General features: G+C 28.9%; 1 protein-coding gene and 1 long non-coding RNA gene across 4 annotated transcripts in view; one reads left to right on the top strand and one right to left on the bottom strand.

The window, feature by feature from the left end:
• Positions 1–19,307, top strand: part of LOC134716168 (dynactin subunit 1-like) — a 44,202-nt gene that overhangs the window by 17,019 nt on the left and 7,876 nt on the right. For 2 of the 3 annotated variants that reach the window (XM_063578968.1, XM_063578966.1), the window contains 14 exons: positions 4,289–4,378; positions 4,804–4,920; positions 6,891–6,990; positions 7,339–7,424; positions 7,697–7,824; positions 8,054–8,168; positions 8,485–8,538; positions 9,446–9,577; positions 10,122–10,205; positions 10,423–10,482; positions 11,347–11,449; positions 11,986–12,018; positions 15,231–15,330; positions 16,115–16,208. In XM_063578968.1, the coding sequence (XP_063435038.1) occupies positions 4,289–4,378; positions 4,804–4,920; positions 6,891–6,990; positions 7,339–7,424; positions 7,697–7,824; positions 8,054–8,168; positions 8,485–8,538; positions 9,446–9,577; positions 10,122–10,205; positions 10,423–10,482; positions 11,347–11,449; positions 11,986–12,018; positions 15,231–15,330; positions 16,115–16,208 (1,296 nt within the window). The remainder of the gene's footprint in view (positions 1–4,288; positions 4,379–4,803; positions 4,921–6,890; positions 6,991–7,338; positions 7,425–7,696; positions 7,825–8,053; positions 8,169–8,484; positions 8,539–9,445; positions 9,578–10,121; positions 10,206–10,422; positions 10,483–11,346; positions 11,450–11,985; positions 12,019–15,230; positions 15,331–16,114; positions 16,209–19,307) is intronic. The other variant, XM_063578967.1, reaches the window with a different exon arrangement.
• LOC134714248 (uncharacterized) lies at positions 2,040–3,531 on the bottom strand. Its single transcript, XR_010106520.1, has 2 exons — positions 3,338–3,531; positions 2,040–2,191 (listed from the first exon to the last, which is right to left on the bottom strand). It is a non-coding gene; the product is annotated as an uncharacterized LOC134714248 (long non-coding RNA).

Raw genomic sequence — 19,307 nt, 5'->3', positions numbered from 1 at the left:
TAGTAAATAAAGAAACCCCACCAAGAACCTCATTCAGATTATCCTACGTAAATTTTATTTTTGAACCCATATTTTTTTCGGTTTCAACCCCTTTCTCTTATGTCTTTTTTTTTAATTTTCAGTTTGATAATTAGGTGGTGCGGTTTATTTCTGATCACATATAGTCATTGCTTCCTATTAAAGATTCAGCTAATAAGGATGCCTTTCATAGTCAGTAATAAATGATAAATCAAAGATTCCTTATTCAATCAATTTAGATAAAGATTTTGCAAACAATGTATTTTGCGGCAAATACATTAGAAACACAAAATTTCATTATAAAAGTCAAATGAATAATTTACTTGGGTAATAGATCAGGAAAGAGTTAGAACTTCACATAAGCTTAACTGGACCCTGCTGTTGTTTCAATCTTCGATCATGTCGAAGTATCAATCAGTATGTGGCCAGTTTACACATAGTAAGCCATAAAAATTAAAATTATGAATAAATGTTCCCCCAAAATCGTCGTCATTTTTATTTTCAAATTCACAATGATTTTTTTTATCTTGGGATGATTGGAATCGATCTCAATTCTTGATCTTTAACGGAGTGACTATACTGCATCAGATATTGAATCTGACAAGGATAAAGTCTCTGCTGCAAAGACTGCAAAAAAATACAAAAGAAGCAGCAACCGCAGTTGCTTGTCAATCGAAACGACAAGCTATATATCAGTGGCCCCGAGTGTGACAATACTTAATGTTGAAGGCCGTACAGTAACCTATAGTGGTATATGTCTGTGTCATTTTGGTCTCTTGTGGTGACAGTTGTCTCATTGGCAATTATACCACATCTTCTTTTTTATATTATTCTTCCGTTTCTGGTTTCCATGGCTATTTAAGAAAAACAAACATTCTAATCAAGATAAAAGGTAAGTAATAAGTCTCTCCTCAGAGACCAAACAACACAGAAGTAAACTTCAGGAATTCCGAAATCGAACTGCCTAGAACAATGGCCAAAACCAATACCATAATGAACTATATAAATAGATGAAATGGTATATTTTTGTTTCAAAAAACAAAAACAACATTTTTGAATTAATAATGAAAATCCTGTTTTCAATTTGATCAGTGAAAAGTATGATGAAGGATTGTCAAATTTCAATTTCTAAGCTACATGAGAGCACCAGTGGCAAATATTTCTCGAATATGGGGTTTATTGCGTTTTTACAAAATCTTTATGAGATCTTATGACGTACATTATAATTTTTTGTACCCTAGTGATTGAGGTTGTATGAAGTATCTAAAACTCAATTACATTTGTAATATCACATTGTTTTCGTTGACAATTTCCAAATATTACCACGCCTCAACTGAAGAAGTATTTTTGGTGAATTGTATTTCTTGGTGTAACAAATCTAGTTATATACCATTTAATGTATAGTGCAGTTCCAGGTTTAATGACACAAGATGTTCTATATGAAGAAAGCTTCCAGGTTGCATGACTAAATGATCAAAATATCATACAAATTATATGTGTGAGCAAAAACATTGCAGAATGTATAAAGATGAAGCAGGGTCAGATCTAAACAAGACTATAAAATATGATAGTATATGATGATGTCACTCTTTCTGTCAATTAAAATTCAATTCACAACTCATCTGTCAATGATGAATATTTTATGTACAGTCAGTCTGATGATCCCGCAATGAAACATTTTTCAACATGTTTAAAGTTAGTTCTGATTGTGTTGTTTCACCCATGTCTCAAGTCAGCATACTGTATTTCAGTGGTTGGGTGTGGTTCATGTCTGTCATATCTGATTTTTTGGTAAATTGCTTTGTTAATGTAGACTATTCGTTTTCTCTACTGTAATATACCAACATCTCCTCTTTAAATAGTATGAGTACATGTATTGCTTAAAGTCGCTTTCCCTTTAATATATCAAGATGTGTGGTTACTTGTGTGTTTTTTAATTGACCTGTCATTCAGACTAAGCATGTATGTAAATTTCTGCAATTCAGTTGTAGAAATCATCGACATATAAATAAACATGTATATCAAAATTCATAAATATTTATTTCTCCATATACTGAGACAAGCATAACAATATGACAATGAAATTTTAAAATAATAATAATTTTTTTTCACTTTGTCCAGTAGACTTCAACGTTCTTCCAAATCCAATGCATGATTTCTTTCTGGGATAATCCTACAATAAAGAATATATTATCAATGAAAATGTATAGAACCTTTATCATTATAAGATCTCATAATTTAAAAAGAAGATGTGGTATGATTGCCAATGAGACAACTGTTCACAAAAGACCAAAATGACACAGAAATTAACAACTATAGGTCACAGTACGGCTTTCAATAATGAGCAAAGCCCATACCTCGTATCCCAGCCTTGTATTCAGCTAAAAAAGGCCCCGATAAGACAATGTAAAACAATTCAAACGAGAAAACGAACAACCTTATTTATGTAAAAAAAAAATGAACGAAAAACAAATGTGTAACACATAAACAAACTACAACCACTAAATTACAGGCTCCTGACTTAGCTAGGACAGACACATACATAATTAATTACTCCGAGATTACTCTGATGTCCGACTGCTGTTTTGCAAGACAAGCTGGGGCCGTAGGACGTCAGAGCTCTCCAATATCAAAAAGTGGATATTTGCCTACCCAAAATAGATGCGCTGCTTCATCGCTTCTGGAGCCGACTGGGGACATTGGAATTTTATAAATAGGGCATCCATCTCTTCATTTTTCATTAATCTCTTCATTTATGTAAGTTCTACCTGCCAACCTTTACTTTTCTATATTTTAAACGTTTTCATAGTGACCCCTCCATTTCAGCATTTTAAATAATGTGGCTGGGTTAAACATGTTTATAGCAGGATCCCAACCCTCTCCCTGCTTGTAAAAGACTGCTTTTATTTTATTAACAGATCCAAATATAAGTCTGAATTTCTTAAACTAACAATATAAATGAACCTTTCATTCGTTATCAGACCTCATGTTGTTTATTTACCTTGTCACGTGTGATTCTTAATTATGAATCGGAAATGTCACGATCACAAAAAAACGGTATTTCGTAAAATTACAAATTTTACACGAGTACAAAGGATTATAACCAAGGCTTGTACTTAAATATCAAGGAAACAGATTGTTCATCTGAACTATAAGTGATGATCGAATTTCTCATTGACCCAGTCCCATACACTGGTAAAAAATGGAGATTACCTTCCGATTTAGTCAGCAAATTCAAGTATATAACTGCATTTTTTTTCTATTTAAAGTGATTATAAGCAAACAATAATGATTATCTCAATGTTATATTCACACTTACCGAAATATAAACCTCTTTAAACATACACATTCGCTAAATAATTATTTTTCTTCAGCAGTCAAAGATGGCGGATTTTTCCATCTTCTCGAACCCATCATGTCACGTGACTCAGATGTTATCGATGACACAAAAATAATCACGATTTGACTGGTCAGTACAGGAAGTGACCAATCTCTGTGTTATAGTAGTCTCAGGATCTTCAAAAAAAAAAAAAAAAAAAAATTATCATCCGATCCTGTTTATGACACAGGCTTCTGGTAGATGACATAATATTTAGTAGAAAGCCAGTAAAACATTTTATTAATGTTAAAAGGTATTCCAAATAGGTTAAAATCCAAAAAATTTGCACAGCAGGTGCTTCAAAAACATTGCAAATGGCACACTTCCGGTTTTTGAAACTAATTACGGATCCGGACTTGGAAAAAACATGCTAATTTTCCGGATTTCATTTACGATGTCAAAAAAAAAAAAAAAAAAAAAAAAAAAAAAAAAAAAAAAAAAAAATCCGACCTACCGACCCTTTTTTTCAAAATGAGGTTACCGGAAACACATATGTTTTTTTTTTTAGGCCTTATGTAATTTATATTGATCTGTCACATTTTTCTGTAATTAGTTATCTTATTTTCAATATCATCAATGTATTCTGTAAAGCAGTTTGAAAATACTTGGTTCACTATTGAAATGTATGCGCAATATCTAAAACCTAAATTTTCTTATTTCAATAAAGCACTGTTAAAGATATTTTGTCAATATAAACATGTATATATAAAAAAGTATTTGAGAACTATACTGTCTCATTGGTCTAAATTCATTATTGTTTACCTGAGCAATATACACACACATACTTTTTCAGTCTTCTAACTTGTATATTTATGCATATTTATGTTTTAAGTTTCAAGGAAGTTATGACTCTGATTTAAGATTACATTTTTGATCAACTTTATTTTCTAGTACAAAAGAAAACTGGATGCTACATCAGAAACTATTGCTGACTACGAATCAACTATTAGTAAATTCAGAGAATTAGTTACCAGTCTAAAGGTAAGTAAGTAAAGACAGGAATCTTTAATAATATTGATACTGCTTGAAAAGTTTTACAATTGTATAGGTGTTGCAAGATTCTAAATTATTGTAAGTCTTTTTCTGAAATAAAACTGTTTTGCATAAGTTTACTTAGTAACTAATAAAACACAGTAAAACATTATTTGAGAGGTAGAATATTTAGTACAAGGGTTAAGTTAGATATAACTTTACATTATAACTGAATTCAAACTACTTCGTCATTCTGCAATTAGTTTTAATACTTTGTAAAAAAAACTTGGAAAATCAAAGGCAAACAATCCTATAGAATGTATGAAAATGATATAAAACAAGAGTTAAAGGTACCAAGGTATCACAATTAGTAAGTAGAAATTGGGAATAGTATATAAGCATAACATGTATTTATATGTTTGTTTTTCTTTAAGGAATCCATTAGAGAATTACAAAGTAAGCAAGCTGAAGCTGGACAGAAAGAAGCCACGCCAACCATTGAAACCTTTGATTTCAAGGCTAAGTTTGCAGAAACTAAGGCTTATGCAAAGGTTAGTACATGTATTCAAATTCACTATTTTTACATATAAAAATATATTTAACATGCATATACACTTACACTAATTTTCATATCTTTTTATGATTGGCTAATACAAAAAAATCTATCATTTTGTTGACAACATTTCAAACATTATAATCAGTTGATATGAATCATTATTATACCTGCTATATAGTTACTTGAAGTTTGCTTTTTTAAATTTCAGTAATTTCATTTCATTTATACCTCTATATAAATAACTATAGTATGTTTGTTTGGTGTTATGAAGATAAAACTTATAAATGTTTATTTTACATAATTCTTACTTTATTTACAGAAGAATATGATGGTATAATTTTAACATTTTTGATAATAGTTTTATGCTAATACTTCGTCAAAATAATAAAGTTTTTAATAAATTAAATTGTTTACATTAATCCTGTTCTATGCTGATGTTTAAGAGTAGGGTGTTTGATTAGAAGTAAACAGTAGTCTAATATATTATTTTTTAAAACTAGATGAACATTTAGGTTTTGTTAATTATACGGTAGGGGTTTTGCTTATTGTCGAAGGCTGGACAGTGACCTATAGATGCTTATATCTACACCATTTGGTCTCTAGTGGATAGTTGTCTCATTGGCAATACTGACCGTGCCAGGGCTGAAAAGCCAGTCAAGGTCGTTAAACACTTCCATTTGTTGTCATTGGCAATTTAACCACATCTTCTTATTTTCGTTAATAATAACAACATAATTAAAATCTGATTTTGATGCAGTACTGTTTGAGCTAATGTATTGTTGTGACCATATGAAACAAACATTTCTGTTCAATTAGGGTATTATGTTTAGAACTTGCTGAATAGATGATTGATTTGAAGAGTGCAAATTTGTTAGAAATAAGACAATCTAAAAATTAACTCATATATTTGATCATTTCATTGGAGCTATGAATTGTGTCCATCAGTATTCCCTTACCAAACAACCAGTTGACTGCATATAAATTCACTAAAATGTAGATTTTCAATTCACTGCACAGTGTGGTTGTGTGTGTGTGTAATCTGAAGCTTTTATTCACAATATAATTCTATGAAAAAGGCTATACAAAGCTAGTAATATTTATTTTAGCTCACTATTTGTTGCTAACTGCATTACTATATGAACTTTGATTTGACAATAAGAGTATTTCAAATATCATATTCATCAATAACTAATGTGTATATTTTTGCCATCAAGGAACATGAAACCATTTCAAAGGTAAACTGGGATGTAAAGGTCCTTGCTTTGAAACAATACCTCAACATATGTAGCTGATAGGGTGGCTTTAAAGTGGGGGAAATGCACCTTTATCTTGAGTATCTCCAAATGAATTAGAATATTACATTTTACAATCAAACTGAAATTGTTTTACAGTTCATGAATGCATGTCCACATTTCAACAGATATACTGTGTAATAATTACGTGTATTTGAATTTCATCTTTTAATGATAAAATGGGATCTGAATTTGAAAATTCTTTATTATTTGGAGAGACAAGAACTTCCCAATGCTTGAGGTTACAGGTTTTCAAAATGAATACAGAATAAATATAGTTGTGAATTTGGGAGAAATGTTTCCAAGTAAATATTTACCATCCAACAGTCTTGGTTTTATTATGAATATTACCTTTTAAACCCTTTTCAAACAGTTAAGAATGAGATTTTGTATTTGTCCAGTGGTGCATGCATTGGTGTATATATCTTGAGCAAAGAAGATTTCTATATGTAGTCTGACATACATTTTATTTTTTCATTTTTTTCTTTATAGGAATTTTACAACTTATACTGAGTTTATATAATTTTCCAAATTTTGATTAAGAGAAAGGTTGTACAGAAACTTGAATTAAATCATCTATATGCATTATTTGAAATGATTGCAAAAGTTTTAGCAACAATATAGATGTTATTGTATTATTTGCATACTTAATTGATATAATTCATATCTTCAGACAATAGACATGGAGTTGAGGAAGTTAGAGGTAGCACAAGCCAATAAACATATTGCAATGTTACAGTCTTTTATGCCTGAATTCTTTGTCAACAGGGGAGGTAAGTCTAACTACTTTTATTTTATTTTGTGTATATAATAAAAAGAATGAGGGGAACAATAAATGAAGAAATATAAAAAAAAAATGTTTTATTTGAAAATATGGTCATTTATTTCATTTAAGGCATATATTTTTCATTCTAAAAAGATCTGTATGTTACATTTTAAAGATAAGAGACCAAACATGAAATTAAATTTGGGTATCTTCTTCGTTGCTCTTCATTGCTATAATTTTTAACCATATTCAGATTTTTCCTAATAGACTCATTGTAATAAAAAATCACTAAGTTTTGGAGTTCTTGTGTTGCATTGATCATAAGTAAAATATTTGATTTTGTTTTCTCCTACAGGTGATCACGATGCTGTACTGGTATTACTGATGATACCCAGGATCATTGGTAAAGCTGAAATGTTGTCATCTCAAGTCAAAGAAAAGGTAGTACTAATGTATTGTATGATAATTAAAGCGCCATTTAACAGCATTTAAACATTTGACGGAAAATCCTAAGAAATGAGAAAATTTGTTATCTAACATGATGAAGGTAGAAATTAAGAAATATGATTATGCTTCAAACAAATATTTAGTATCCTCTTCCACCTCCAGCATATAGAAAAAACAAATTTTAATATCTTGAAATCAAATTCAGGTGATATTTTAATTGTAATATATATAGAATGTTTAATTTATGTGAAAATATTTACTTTCAGTTTGAATTGACAGAAGGGATTAATAGAGAGACAGTACTTAAAAGTCATAAAGCAGAACAGAGTAGTTTTGGAAACAATGTTATACTAATGCTGAGTACTCTACAGGCTATTCTTAGACAGTATGAAAGGTAAGCAGTAGTTTGTTAATTTTTTTTATAAAGAAGTTTGCTTCAAAACAATGTAAATAGTTAGTTCACATTGGGTTTTTTTTATACCATAAAATATATGAGGATCAATTGTTGGTTAAAGCTGATTTTTCAGAGGGGTTTTACGTGTTTGCAGAGTTTTCAATCAGTTTATATTTGTAATAGCAAAGCAGTATTTATTTTTTAATATTTTTTATCTTTTACTTTTTAGTGCTTTGAACACTTGTAGTACAGATCTTTTATTGAAGATAGGAACATTAATACCAGAAATGAATGCTCATGAGAAGTCAATGGACTATTTTGTAGAACTACTGAGGAAGGATACTGTAAGTTGACCGATAGTTTCCCTAAGAAAAAAACAGTACTCTGAAATTGAAAATTGAATTATTATCAGTTGTGAAAATTTTAAAGTCTTTAAAATGATTTGTTTTTTAATTAAAAATAGTAAGTATGATACATTAAATGTATTCAAATGTCTTATACCTGTACTCTTCAGTTTCAAAAGTCAAACATAGTTATTTCATATGTAGGGTGAGTCTATTTTTACTAACTCGACGTTAAAAAATACTTTCGGGACAAAAGGAATACTATTCAGCATTGTATAGTGTATCTATAGTTATTTTACATTATTTCTACTTACAGTTGGATGAGACAGTATCTTTAGATCTACTAGAGAAGTCAATTGCATACTTCCAGGTAAACATCATTTTGTTCAGTACAAAGATACTGTAAATTCAAAAATTAATGTGAGGTTTTTATAATGGCGAAAAATGCGACTGAGTTGTAAACCCAATAATTTAAATTTGCATTTTGTAATATTTTATATGAATTTAACAGGATTTTTCTCAAAATCGTAAAAATTCAAAAATTTGCATTGAAGTCGAAAATGACAAAATCGCAATAATAAACGCACACAATAATTTCTGAATTTACAATAGTACATCTACAATATTGTAATACATAACAATGCTAAAATATCTGTGCACAAAATGTGAAAGGTTGAACATATGAGCTCCATTGGATAGAAAATCGACCCTATACAAATGAATATCAATATATATGTTAACCTATTCTGAGTTGAAAATGTTTCTACAGAATGTCTGTAATTGTTTGAAAATTGACTTGTTATAAGAACTGTACAAAGCAGACCAACATGCATTAGTATTTGGTATTTAAATGTTCTAAAATCAATAAAAAAAAATCTTATACATGTACATGTATATGTGCACTTTCATGAGGATGATTTCTATCCATCTCAGCTCATAAATTGCAGCGTAAAAAATATATGGCAATAGAACCAACCATTGAAGAATCCTGTTATTCATTCACTGTTAACTATTTAATCTTCAACTTACGGTTGGTTGATAAGGATTTCATTCAACATTTCATGATTCCAATTTCTTGGTTTTCAAGTTTATAGGAAACTAACAACTAATCATAATTTAAAGTTACTTACTGTACCAACAATTTTAAATATATTCTGTTTTAAAAGATGTAAAAAAAAAAAAGAAATTTGTGGGGTTTTTTTCCCTCAGTTTTTCAATTGTCATCTTAATTTCAATACTTAACATTATTTTGATATTGTATTCTTTTTATTTTATAGCAACTCTACACTGTCCATTTGTCTTCAGAGAAAGTTGACTGTACTTCTATGATGGCAGATAAGATCAGAATGACAACCAATGCATGTGACTGTATATCCACTGATATCGCAAGACTAAGAGTACTGCTTCAGGTACAGATAAACATAAACTAGGGTTTTCAATTTCTTTTTGGACATAAAAACAATATTGAAGAAGTTGCCGCTGTATATTATATCACTTCTGTTGTATAAAATTAGTGTCTTAATATTTTATTTATGTAAACAGGTGATTTATGTGCCCATATTAATTTAATCAGGACTTATATGGTTAGGATCCCTCTAACATGTTTAACCCTGCCACATTATTTATGTATGTGCCTGTCCCAAGTCAGGAGCCTGTAATTCAGTGGTTGTCGTTTGTTTATGTGTTACATATTTTTTTTTTCGTTCATTTTTTTACATAAATAAGGTCGTTAGTTTTCTCGTTTGAATTGTTTTACATTGTCTTATCCGGGGCCTTTTATAGCTGACTATGCTGTATGGGCTTTGCTCATTGTTGAAGGCCGTACGGTGACCTACAGTTGTTAATGTCTGTGTCATTTTTGTCTTTTGTTGATAGCTGTCTCATTGGCATATTATATATTATCTTGTAATTGCTTCATTTATCTTTTTAACATATTTTCTTTATATTTTTCAGGCTGGACAGGAACAAACAGAAATATCTATTTTAATGAGAGATATGGAAACATGTTGTAATGATAGCAGAACTTGTGCAAGAAAGGTGGAATTTTTGTTACATGTTTATATATTTCCTATTAGATTCATTTACCTTAGTATTGATTCATATTTATTAAATTCATTTATGAAAATTTTGTAACTTTTGGTAAAGTGGTACTTTGAACATTGTGTCTAAGTTTAAACTGATGCATTGTTTCATTGAATATGTCTTGGATTATTTCAAATAGATAAAATGATAAAAAAATTGATTTTCTTTGTAGATAAAGAGAAGATTACCACAGAAGACAGGACCAGCAACACCTTTAAACTTTGGGAAGGAGGTACAAATTATTGAGTTTACAATGCTAATATTATAATTCAGACCCTGTTTATTAAATATAAATGTTCAAGGCTTGGAATAAATATGTTTTATACTATATATTGTCTGATTATAATGTCAGTTTTTATTGAAGATCAGATAATTTACATCAAAAGAGTAAGCTAAAAGATATAGATTTCTTATATAAGTACATAATAGCCTACATCATCATGTGTTGATGAATTAAAGAATTGCTTTCTTCAGATAAACCACATCTCACCCTACAGATTTGGATGAAAAGATAATAACACCAATTCTAATACAACAAATTTGTAACATTCATTTCGATTGGGTAACTTCACTTATTTAAATGGCATCAATTGACAATTGATGCTATCGGATGTACATGCAAGCTAGACGGCATATGACAAATACATGTTTTAACGTTGTTTTCAGTCAGTTTCATTAGAATGGAGATTACAATATTGGATTTTAAGCTCTGACAGCATCAATTGGGGATTTGATGGTCGCAAATACCCGTTTACTGTCTCCGCTTAATGGTTGCAAGTAAACTTAATTTGCGACCATCAAATCCCCAATTGATGCTGTCGGAGCTTAAAATATAATACAGTTATCTCCTAATTGAAGTTGTGCAGTTTGTAACATGAAATAATTCAATATTAGTTTAAATACTTTGACAATTTTAATAAAAAGTAAAATAACCAAAATGCCTTAATTCCAAGGGAACTTCATAACACAAAGTCCTTAAAAAATGGCAAAATCATAAGTTCAAACACACCTAACTTCCACTCTATTAACTTCCTATCTGTATAGGATATTATGATATTGTAATAAATACATAATGTCTTTTGTTGTATTATTTCAGATACAAACTTTATTGTCTGAAGCAGGAAAGAATATCACCCATGTAGTAAGATCATTGCAGTATACAGCTGCAGGGGCCATGCAACAAGCTGCCTTACTGACAGGTAAAATAGGCTTGTAATTAATCCTCAGTATACTACCAACTTAACCTGGATAACATAGTATGCATTGATCTATCTTTAGTCCAATAAATATATAAACAGAACTATATATAGTACTCATGGTCTTTTTGTTGTTTGTGATTATTTACAAAATCAGCAACAATTTCAAGGAGAAAAGTTTTGTTCACCTTTTTTCAGTAAAAATATCCAGCATGATCAGAATTTTGTTACAATTAATCATAACTGCATACAATATTTTATACTGTAGTGGCTAGCTCCTATGATATTGAGTGGTAGGCATTTATTATTAATTAAAAGTTCTTGAAATTTTGTAATTTATAATGATTGAAAAAGTTTCAGTATAAAAATGATACTTAAATCATATCAGATTATGTTTCATATAAATAATGTGTTAGAAAAAAAATCATGAAAACATGCATACAGATACTTTCATACAGAATTTTTATATAACAGACCAGGATTTTTTTTGCCATTGTTAATTTTTGTTGCTATAATGTGTGATCCCTGCTTTCTACCAGGTGGAAGAATGGACATAGAGAACATCAAAAAGGGTAAAGGAATGATATATTGCTACTGAATGCTACTCTAAAAAAAATACCATTGAAAATAAATGGTATCTTTTTTTCAATTTATATTTGTTTCAAAACACTCTGGAAAAGTTCACAACTTGATGCATTTCTTTAGTATGCTAAAGATACTCAATTAGTTTTTCATGAAATTGTGTGTATTTAAAGCAGGTACATTGTACAATGTGAACATAAATTCAGCAATTTAAATTGTATCAGTAAATCATGAATTAAAATTTTATTAGAAATTATGATTTTTTTTCCCTCTTTCTTCTATTTAATCCATCTTAACAATAAATGATATTAAAAAGCATGGAATATCCTATTTTCCCATTGCATGGGTAACAAATTGACTAATTTTAATTAATAATTCCTTTTAAAGTTTACATTTCTTGTGTTTTTCTTCAACCTAACCCTTTATACATGTACTTCGAAGAATCTATGAAACTTATCACAATAGAATAACAGAATAATGCATTCAGTGGCAATGTTTCCTTTTCATTTATGTATGAATCATGTGGGTTTGATTATTTTTTGGCATGGCTTGTCCTTGCTTATGGCTTTAATTTTATTTTTACAGACATGTACTTGCAGTCAGATTACTTTCATATGTTTTTTTTATATCATTAGCTGTGGATTCATTTATTTTCATGGGTACCAATTTATGTGGATCAAGGAAAACTTACATATGGTGTATATTTATTTTTTTGTGGTTTTGTCAAAGTCTGCATAGAAACCTGTATAAAATTTGTTTTGCATTGAATATTTAGTTTTTTGGTTTACCTGTACCAACAAAATCTACGAAAAATTGGTATCCAATTAATAATAACCAATCCACAGTATATCTCATCTGCATATATTTTATGAACTATCTTGCATCATTTCATGTTGTGTAACCATATACAATAGAATCCATTATATAAGTTAGAAATAGTTCAAGATGTTCAGTTTTTGTTTTATTTGTTAAAAAGAGATTAATAAGTAATGATGTTAGATTTTTTTCCTTTTAGGTATGCCAGTTAAATGTTTATAAGTTGTAGGATTGGTCTGTTGATGTCATATGTTATTATAGTAAAAGTTATATTGAATAAAATTATAAAAAAATATTAACTCAAGTGGCCTCTAAAACTGAATTATGAATAAAGTCAAGACCAAAAGAACAAGTAAAAGGCAGAGTCTACACATACCAGTATATAAACACTTAAAATGAACATTTCTTACTTATAATTCCAATAAAACGCACTAAAAAGTTTGCTGAGATAAAATATTTCACAAGTATTTAAAGAGCTGTTTTGCCTGTTAAGGAATTCATACTCATGACATCATTCTACAGGTATATACATATATGATGTATAAACATTTTGGTTGCTATGACTTCACCAATAAATACATAAATAACATTGTACAATTCAAAAGACTTATTTCAGAATTTAGCGACTATATGTTTATATGTGTGTCGAGTCTCAGAATGTATAAAATTCAATTGTTTCTTATTACTTCAGGATAATAATTTAATAAATGGGTCAAATAATGATGAAAAACTTTTAAGTATTTGAACAAACACCCACATTTTACTTACTCTCAAGTACCAAAAAATTATATGTTTTAAAAGATTCATATTAACAGTAAATATTCATGAATGTATTTTCTTTAATGTACATTAAATACCCAATTATCTGCTTGTATTAGATACAGTAGCATTATCATGGAGGCTCAATTGGCTTAAACCACCGGGTAATTTGTGGTGCTTTTACATAGAATTGGTTTATTTGAATAATTATCGTGCAGCTTACTGTATTAATAAGAAGCAATTAACTGTTGACACAGCTAGAAAACTAATGGCTCTTTTAGATCAAATATTCTAGAGGGTGAAATAAGCTACTGGAATCACCTAGAGTAATGTTATCATCAATCATTCATTGTAAGTGAAGTCTAATATTTGCCATTTGTCCCTGGACAAGTGAATTTGTTTTCTTCTTCTCAAAAGTTTAATGGCTATGAGAACTTTTCCCTGTCTTCAATGCTTCACAAATGCAGCAAATCTAAGAAAAACAAACTGGGCAACAATTTGAATGCTAGTTTTATATTGAGTCAGTGTTAAGCATGAAAGCTTCATGATTGATACCACAATCTTGGAGTCTGGATGTGTTTGAAATTGTTTATCAATACCGTTACTTTAAATTTCCTTGAGTTAGCTTTTTTGTATACCAGAGATATATTTCTTCGGAATGAATGATAAACTGTGATAAATTTAACTAAACAGGTATATTTCTTTTAACTGTTTTGCCTATTTGGTAGGTTTAACTGTTTTCAAATTGTTTACAGTGAATTTAATATGATAGTGTAATTTGTAAGATAACATTTTAATAATTAATGGAATGTTTTTCTTTTTATGTATCTAATACTGGCATGAATTTTGACATGAGTGCTGTGATACTTAAACTGTACTTTCTGTACATGTATATGTAACAGTTAATGCAATATAAAAAAATAAGAAGTGAAGAGGTATTAAAAAACGTCAAGTTTTAAATGATAATGTAAGCTAGTAGTAAATCCACATTGTTTTGTTCAAAAGAGGAAAGATCACTGGTCAAACATGTTTCATGTTTATAACAAAGTTATTTTAAAAAAGAAATAAAAACATATAAAGATAATAATCTAATGGAATACATAATTTTTTGCAACAACTGAAAATTTTATATTTATGTCATCTGCCATGAGTGAATGTTTTCATATAAGTTATATAAGAAAGGAATATAAGTTCTTTTTCCAGGATATGATTACAGCAAACATGTAACCATCTCTTTAAACAGCCATTTTAATAATTTACACAACAAGCTACTTGCAAAAATATTAATTTAATTCATGTTTTCATTACCCGTACTGTATGCTGCAACATGATATTACACATAATGTTCATAGAAAAGAAATTTGGAATTTTTGTAAAAAATCATATTTTTTTGGTTCCTTGTACATGTAAAATTGAAAATGGAAATGGGGAATGTGTCAAAGAGACAACAACCTGACCATAGTAAAAAAAACAGCAGAAGGTCACTAACATGTGTGTTTATTGTAAATGAGTAAATAAAACAGATTTTTCCTTAGATAAAACTGTATGAATTTTGCAGCGTTTGAGAAGTCTCACATAAGTTGTTTTGTCTTTGACTAATATTTCCATTTATATAAATTGTTTTCAGATACTGAAGGATTGCTGCCTAAGAAGATAGAAGAAATAGCTTACCAAGCTACAGACAAAGTATATGGTAAAGAAGATAACGGACCCTATGATACTTTAAGGTATCTAATATACTTTTAAAAAAAAACCACTCAATTGAAAGACCCTCTAACTGGTAAAATTATGCAAGATTAGTAGAATTTTAATATTTTGCTTCATATCCCTATCTTTTATTTAATGTAACTTTATATATTTGAAATTTTCTTTTTATGTACCATGATCATTAATGCTGTACATTTTCAACAGACACAAATCTTTTGTAGTTAGTTATAATTGAAATATAGATAGAAAAATGAAGTTGTAGAAAATTAAATTAAACTCCCATAAAAGATGTTTGTTTGCCAAATAGCATTAGAAAAATTTGCCAAGCAGCTACCACTTTCTTAACATATTTTTTTTTCAAGATACATCTTAAACAGTACGCTTATAAAATCTGGTTCAATGGTTATTGTTTTATAAAAGATTTTGACAGTAAAAATACCTCTATACATATACTAGATATATGATAGATAAAGAGAACTCCAGAGCCTGCAAAACTTTTAAATGTGTATTTATTCAAAATACAATTGCATTATCACAATTATTTTGTTTGATTGATGACTCTTCTATGGCAAAATTCTATCAATATAACAACTCTCCTGAAACCTTGTTATCTTGAAACTCACAAGCAACCTTCCTGAATAAATAATTGTTACCATATACTTTTAAGACATAGAGACAATAAATAAATGTTTATGAAAAACAGCATTGTTTGCTATGTTGACAAAATATTAACTACAGAAAAAACTAATGTTCCTTTGTAAATGGTTAAACAATTTATGATATCTTGAGTTCGATTGTTTACAGAAAGTCGTTTGGTATGGTAGCTGGGGCAATGAACAAGTTGGCCAATGCTATGGAGAATGGAGAATATGATTTTGATGGAACACATGAGAAAATGGTATAACCTTTTTTTATTTATGACACTTGGGTCGTTTTCTCAAAAAAACTTACGATTAAGATTGTGATATTAGACCAATTGTTATTCAATACACTGACCATAATAGTGTATCTTTAAAAGTACATATATCAAGAAATAATAAAGGACGTGGATACTGGAAATTAAATAGTAGCGTTTTAAACGATGAAATCTACCAAAAAATAATATACAATCTAATTAACAACTATAAAATTAAAGCAAATGATTCAAAAAATCTAGATACTTTATGGGACACTTTTAAAATAGAGGTTCGAGATTGTACAATTCAATTCTGTAAATTAAAAGCCCTCAACAAAAAAGATTCAATCAATGTGTTAGAAAATCAACTTAGACAACTTAATAATGAAATTCATACAACTAACATCAGAGTTAATGATTATGAAACAAATACCTCCCTGATTGAAAAAATAGAGAAACTAGAACAAGAGTTAGGAAATCTTTATAATGAAAAAGTAAAAGGTAACCAAATAAGATCAAGGGTAAAATGGATTGAAGAAGGAGAAAAAAATACTTCCTACTTCTTAGGTCTTGAAAAAGCCAGGCAGTGCAAAAAAACCATCACTAGATTGTATGATGTAAACAATAATATAATTATTGATCAAGAAAAAATACTTAACATTGAAGTTAACTATTATAAAACATTATACTCCTCAACTAAGCCTGATGTGGAAGATACTAAAAAGTACTTTAACAATATTAAAAAATGTCCAAAATTGAGTGATACTGAAAGTGATTTATGTGAAGGAAAAATAACAGTGCAGGAATGCACAGATGCAATATTTAAAATGAAATTAAATAAAGCCCCAGGTCTAGATGGACTTAATGTTGAATTTTACAGAAAATTCTGGGAAAAAATAAAAGATTTAATTGTATCAGTATTTAATTTTTGCTATAAAAAAGGAGAATTATCATCTTCACAGAAAATTGGAGCAATATCGTTAATATACAAAAAAGAAGATCCACTTTCTTTAAATAATTATCGCCCAATAACTCTGTTAAATTATGATGTAAAATTGTTGGCTTATGCACTTGCTCAAAGATTAAAACAAGTATTACCAAAAATAATTCATACTGATCAAAAAGGTTATATAAAAAATAGATACATAGGCTTCAATATAAGGCAAATACAAGATATTATTGATTACTCAGAGAACTTTAAAGTAGATGGCGCTATACTTTTTGTTGATTTCTCTAAGGCATTTGACTCCCTCGAATGGAACTTTATGTCAGAAACTTTGGTAAAATTTGGCTTTAAAAGTAGTTTTATAAGATGGATTAAAACAATGTACACAGACATAAAAGGTTGTATACTCAACAATGGTTGGGTGTCCAGCAGTTTTAACATTTTTCGGGGAATTCGACAAGGATGTCCAATTTCTTCGTTAGCCTTCGTATTAGTGGTTGAAATTATGGCACTAAAACTAAGAGAAGATAATAATCTTAAAGGTTTAGAGGTGAAACTAGATGGTAAAAATTGCTCACTTAAAATATGTCAACTTGCAGATGATACAACACTATTTCTTAAATCACCAAAAGATGTTAGTTTAGCAATGAATATAATTGAAACTTTTGGAAGTTTATCAGGACTACAACTAAACAGAAATAAAACAGAGGGATTTTGGTTGGGAAAACTTAAACATAGCAGAGACAAATTTGAAAACATAAATTGGAAAACAGATAATATTAAAAGTCTTGGCTTTTATTTTGGTTATAACAATCAAGACTGTCAAAAACTAAACACTGATAAGCAGCTTAAAAAGTGTGAAAAAATAATATCAAACTGGATGAAAAGAAATTTAACATTAATAGGTAAAATAATAGTAGTAAAATCATTAATTCTACCAAATTTAACTTATATTGCATCAAATATGTACATACCAAAGGAAATAATACAAAAGTTTAAAACTCTAGTATATAATTTCATATGGAATGGGAAAAAAGATAAAGTTAAACGTACAACTCTTTGTAAAAACTATCTAGAAGGTGGGTTAAAAATGATCGACATAGACCTATATCTCAAAGCTCTTCAATTGCGATGGATTTTAAAACTTAAACAAAATTCTGGTGATAATTGGACAATCATACCCCAAGCTTACTTAAACAAATTTGGTAAAAACCTCTTGATATTTCAAATGAATATTAAAAATGTTAATATGTTAGACAAAAAAATATTTAAATCCCTTCCTGAGTTCTATCAGCAATTGATTAAAACTTGGATAAATGTTAAGGGAGGACAGACAAAGATCCCACAATCGTTTCTAGACATAAGAAAGCAGATTTTATGGGGCAATCATAACATACAAACAAAAGGAAAACACTTATTATTTACTAAATGGATTGAACATAATATTCTGTATGTAAATGACATACTTGATGAAAAAGGTTGTATATCAGAAAATAAAATTTTATTTAAATTAAAAGATAAACGGGATTGGATTAGAGAATTATCATTATTAAAGAAAGCTATTCCAAAACATTGGCAGAATATTTTAAAACAAGAAAGCTCATTTAAAACAAAAGTAAATATAAAGAAAACAAAAAATCTGCAAATACTAATCAATCATAATATCCATCCAGAAATGAGTAATAAAGAAATATATTCAATACTAATTGCCCCCTATAAGCAAGAAAAACCTGTAGGTATTCTGAAGTGGGAAAGAATTCTTGAAGAAAATTTAAATATAAAATTTAAAAGCACTCTTAATTTTATATTCAATTACCTAGAAAACAACAAATTTAAGATGTTCAAATGGAAACTTCTCAACTTCATCCTTCCATGCAACGACTTATTAGTACAGTGGAAAGTACTAGAAAACAATTCTTGCAATTTTTGCAAAGAAATTGACAACTATAAACATTTTTTTATTACTTGCCCTTATAATAATACTTACTGGCAAGAAATATACAAGTTATTACTTTATCTTAAAATAGATAGACATATTTTAAGGCTAGAAAATTTAATAACTGGCTATAAAATAGCAGATGTAAAATATTTTGATATAAACACCCTGATAACAGTTATATTCTTCTCCATATATAAAGCACATTTTGTTTCAAACA

Source organism: Mytilus trossulus, chromosome 4, assembly GCF_036588685.1.
Source record: "Mytilus trossulus isolate FHL-02 chromosome 4, PNRI_Mtr1.1.1.hap1, whole genome shotgun sequence".
Classification (NCBI taxonomy): domain Eukaryota; kingdom Metazoa; phylum Mollusca; class Bivalvia; order Mytilida; family Mytilidae; genus Mytilus; species Mytilus trossulus.
Note: the sequence above shows the minus strand (reverse complement) of the source record. Positions and strands in the feature narration are given on the sequence as shown.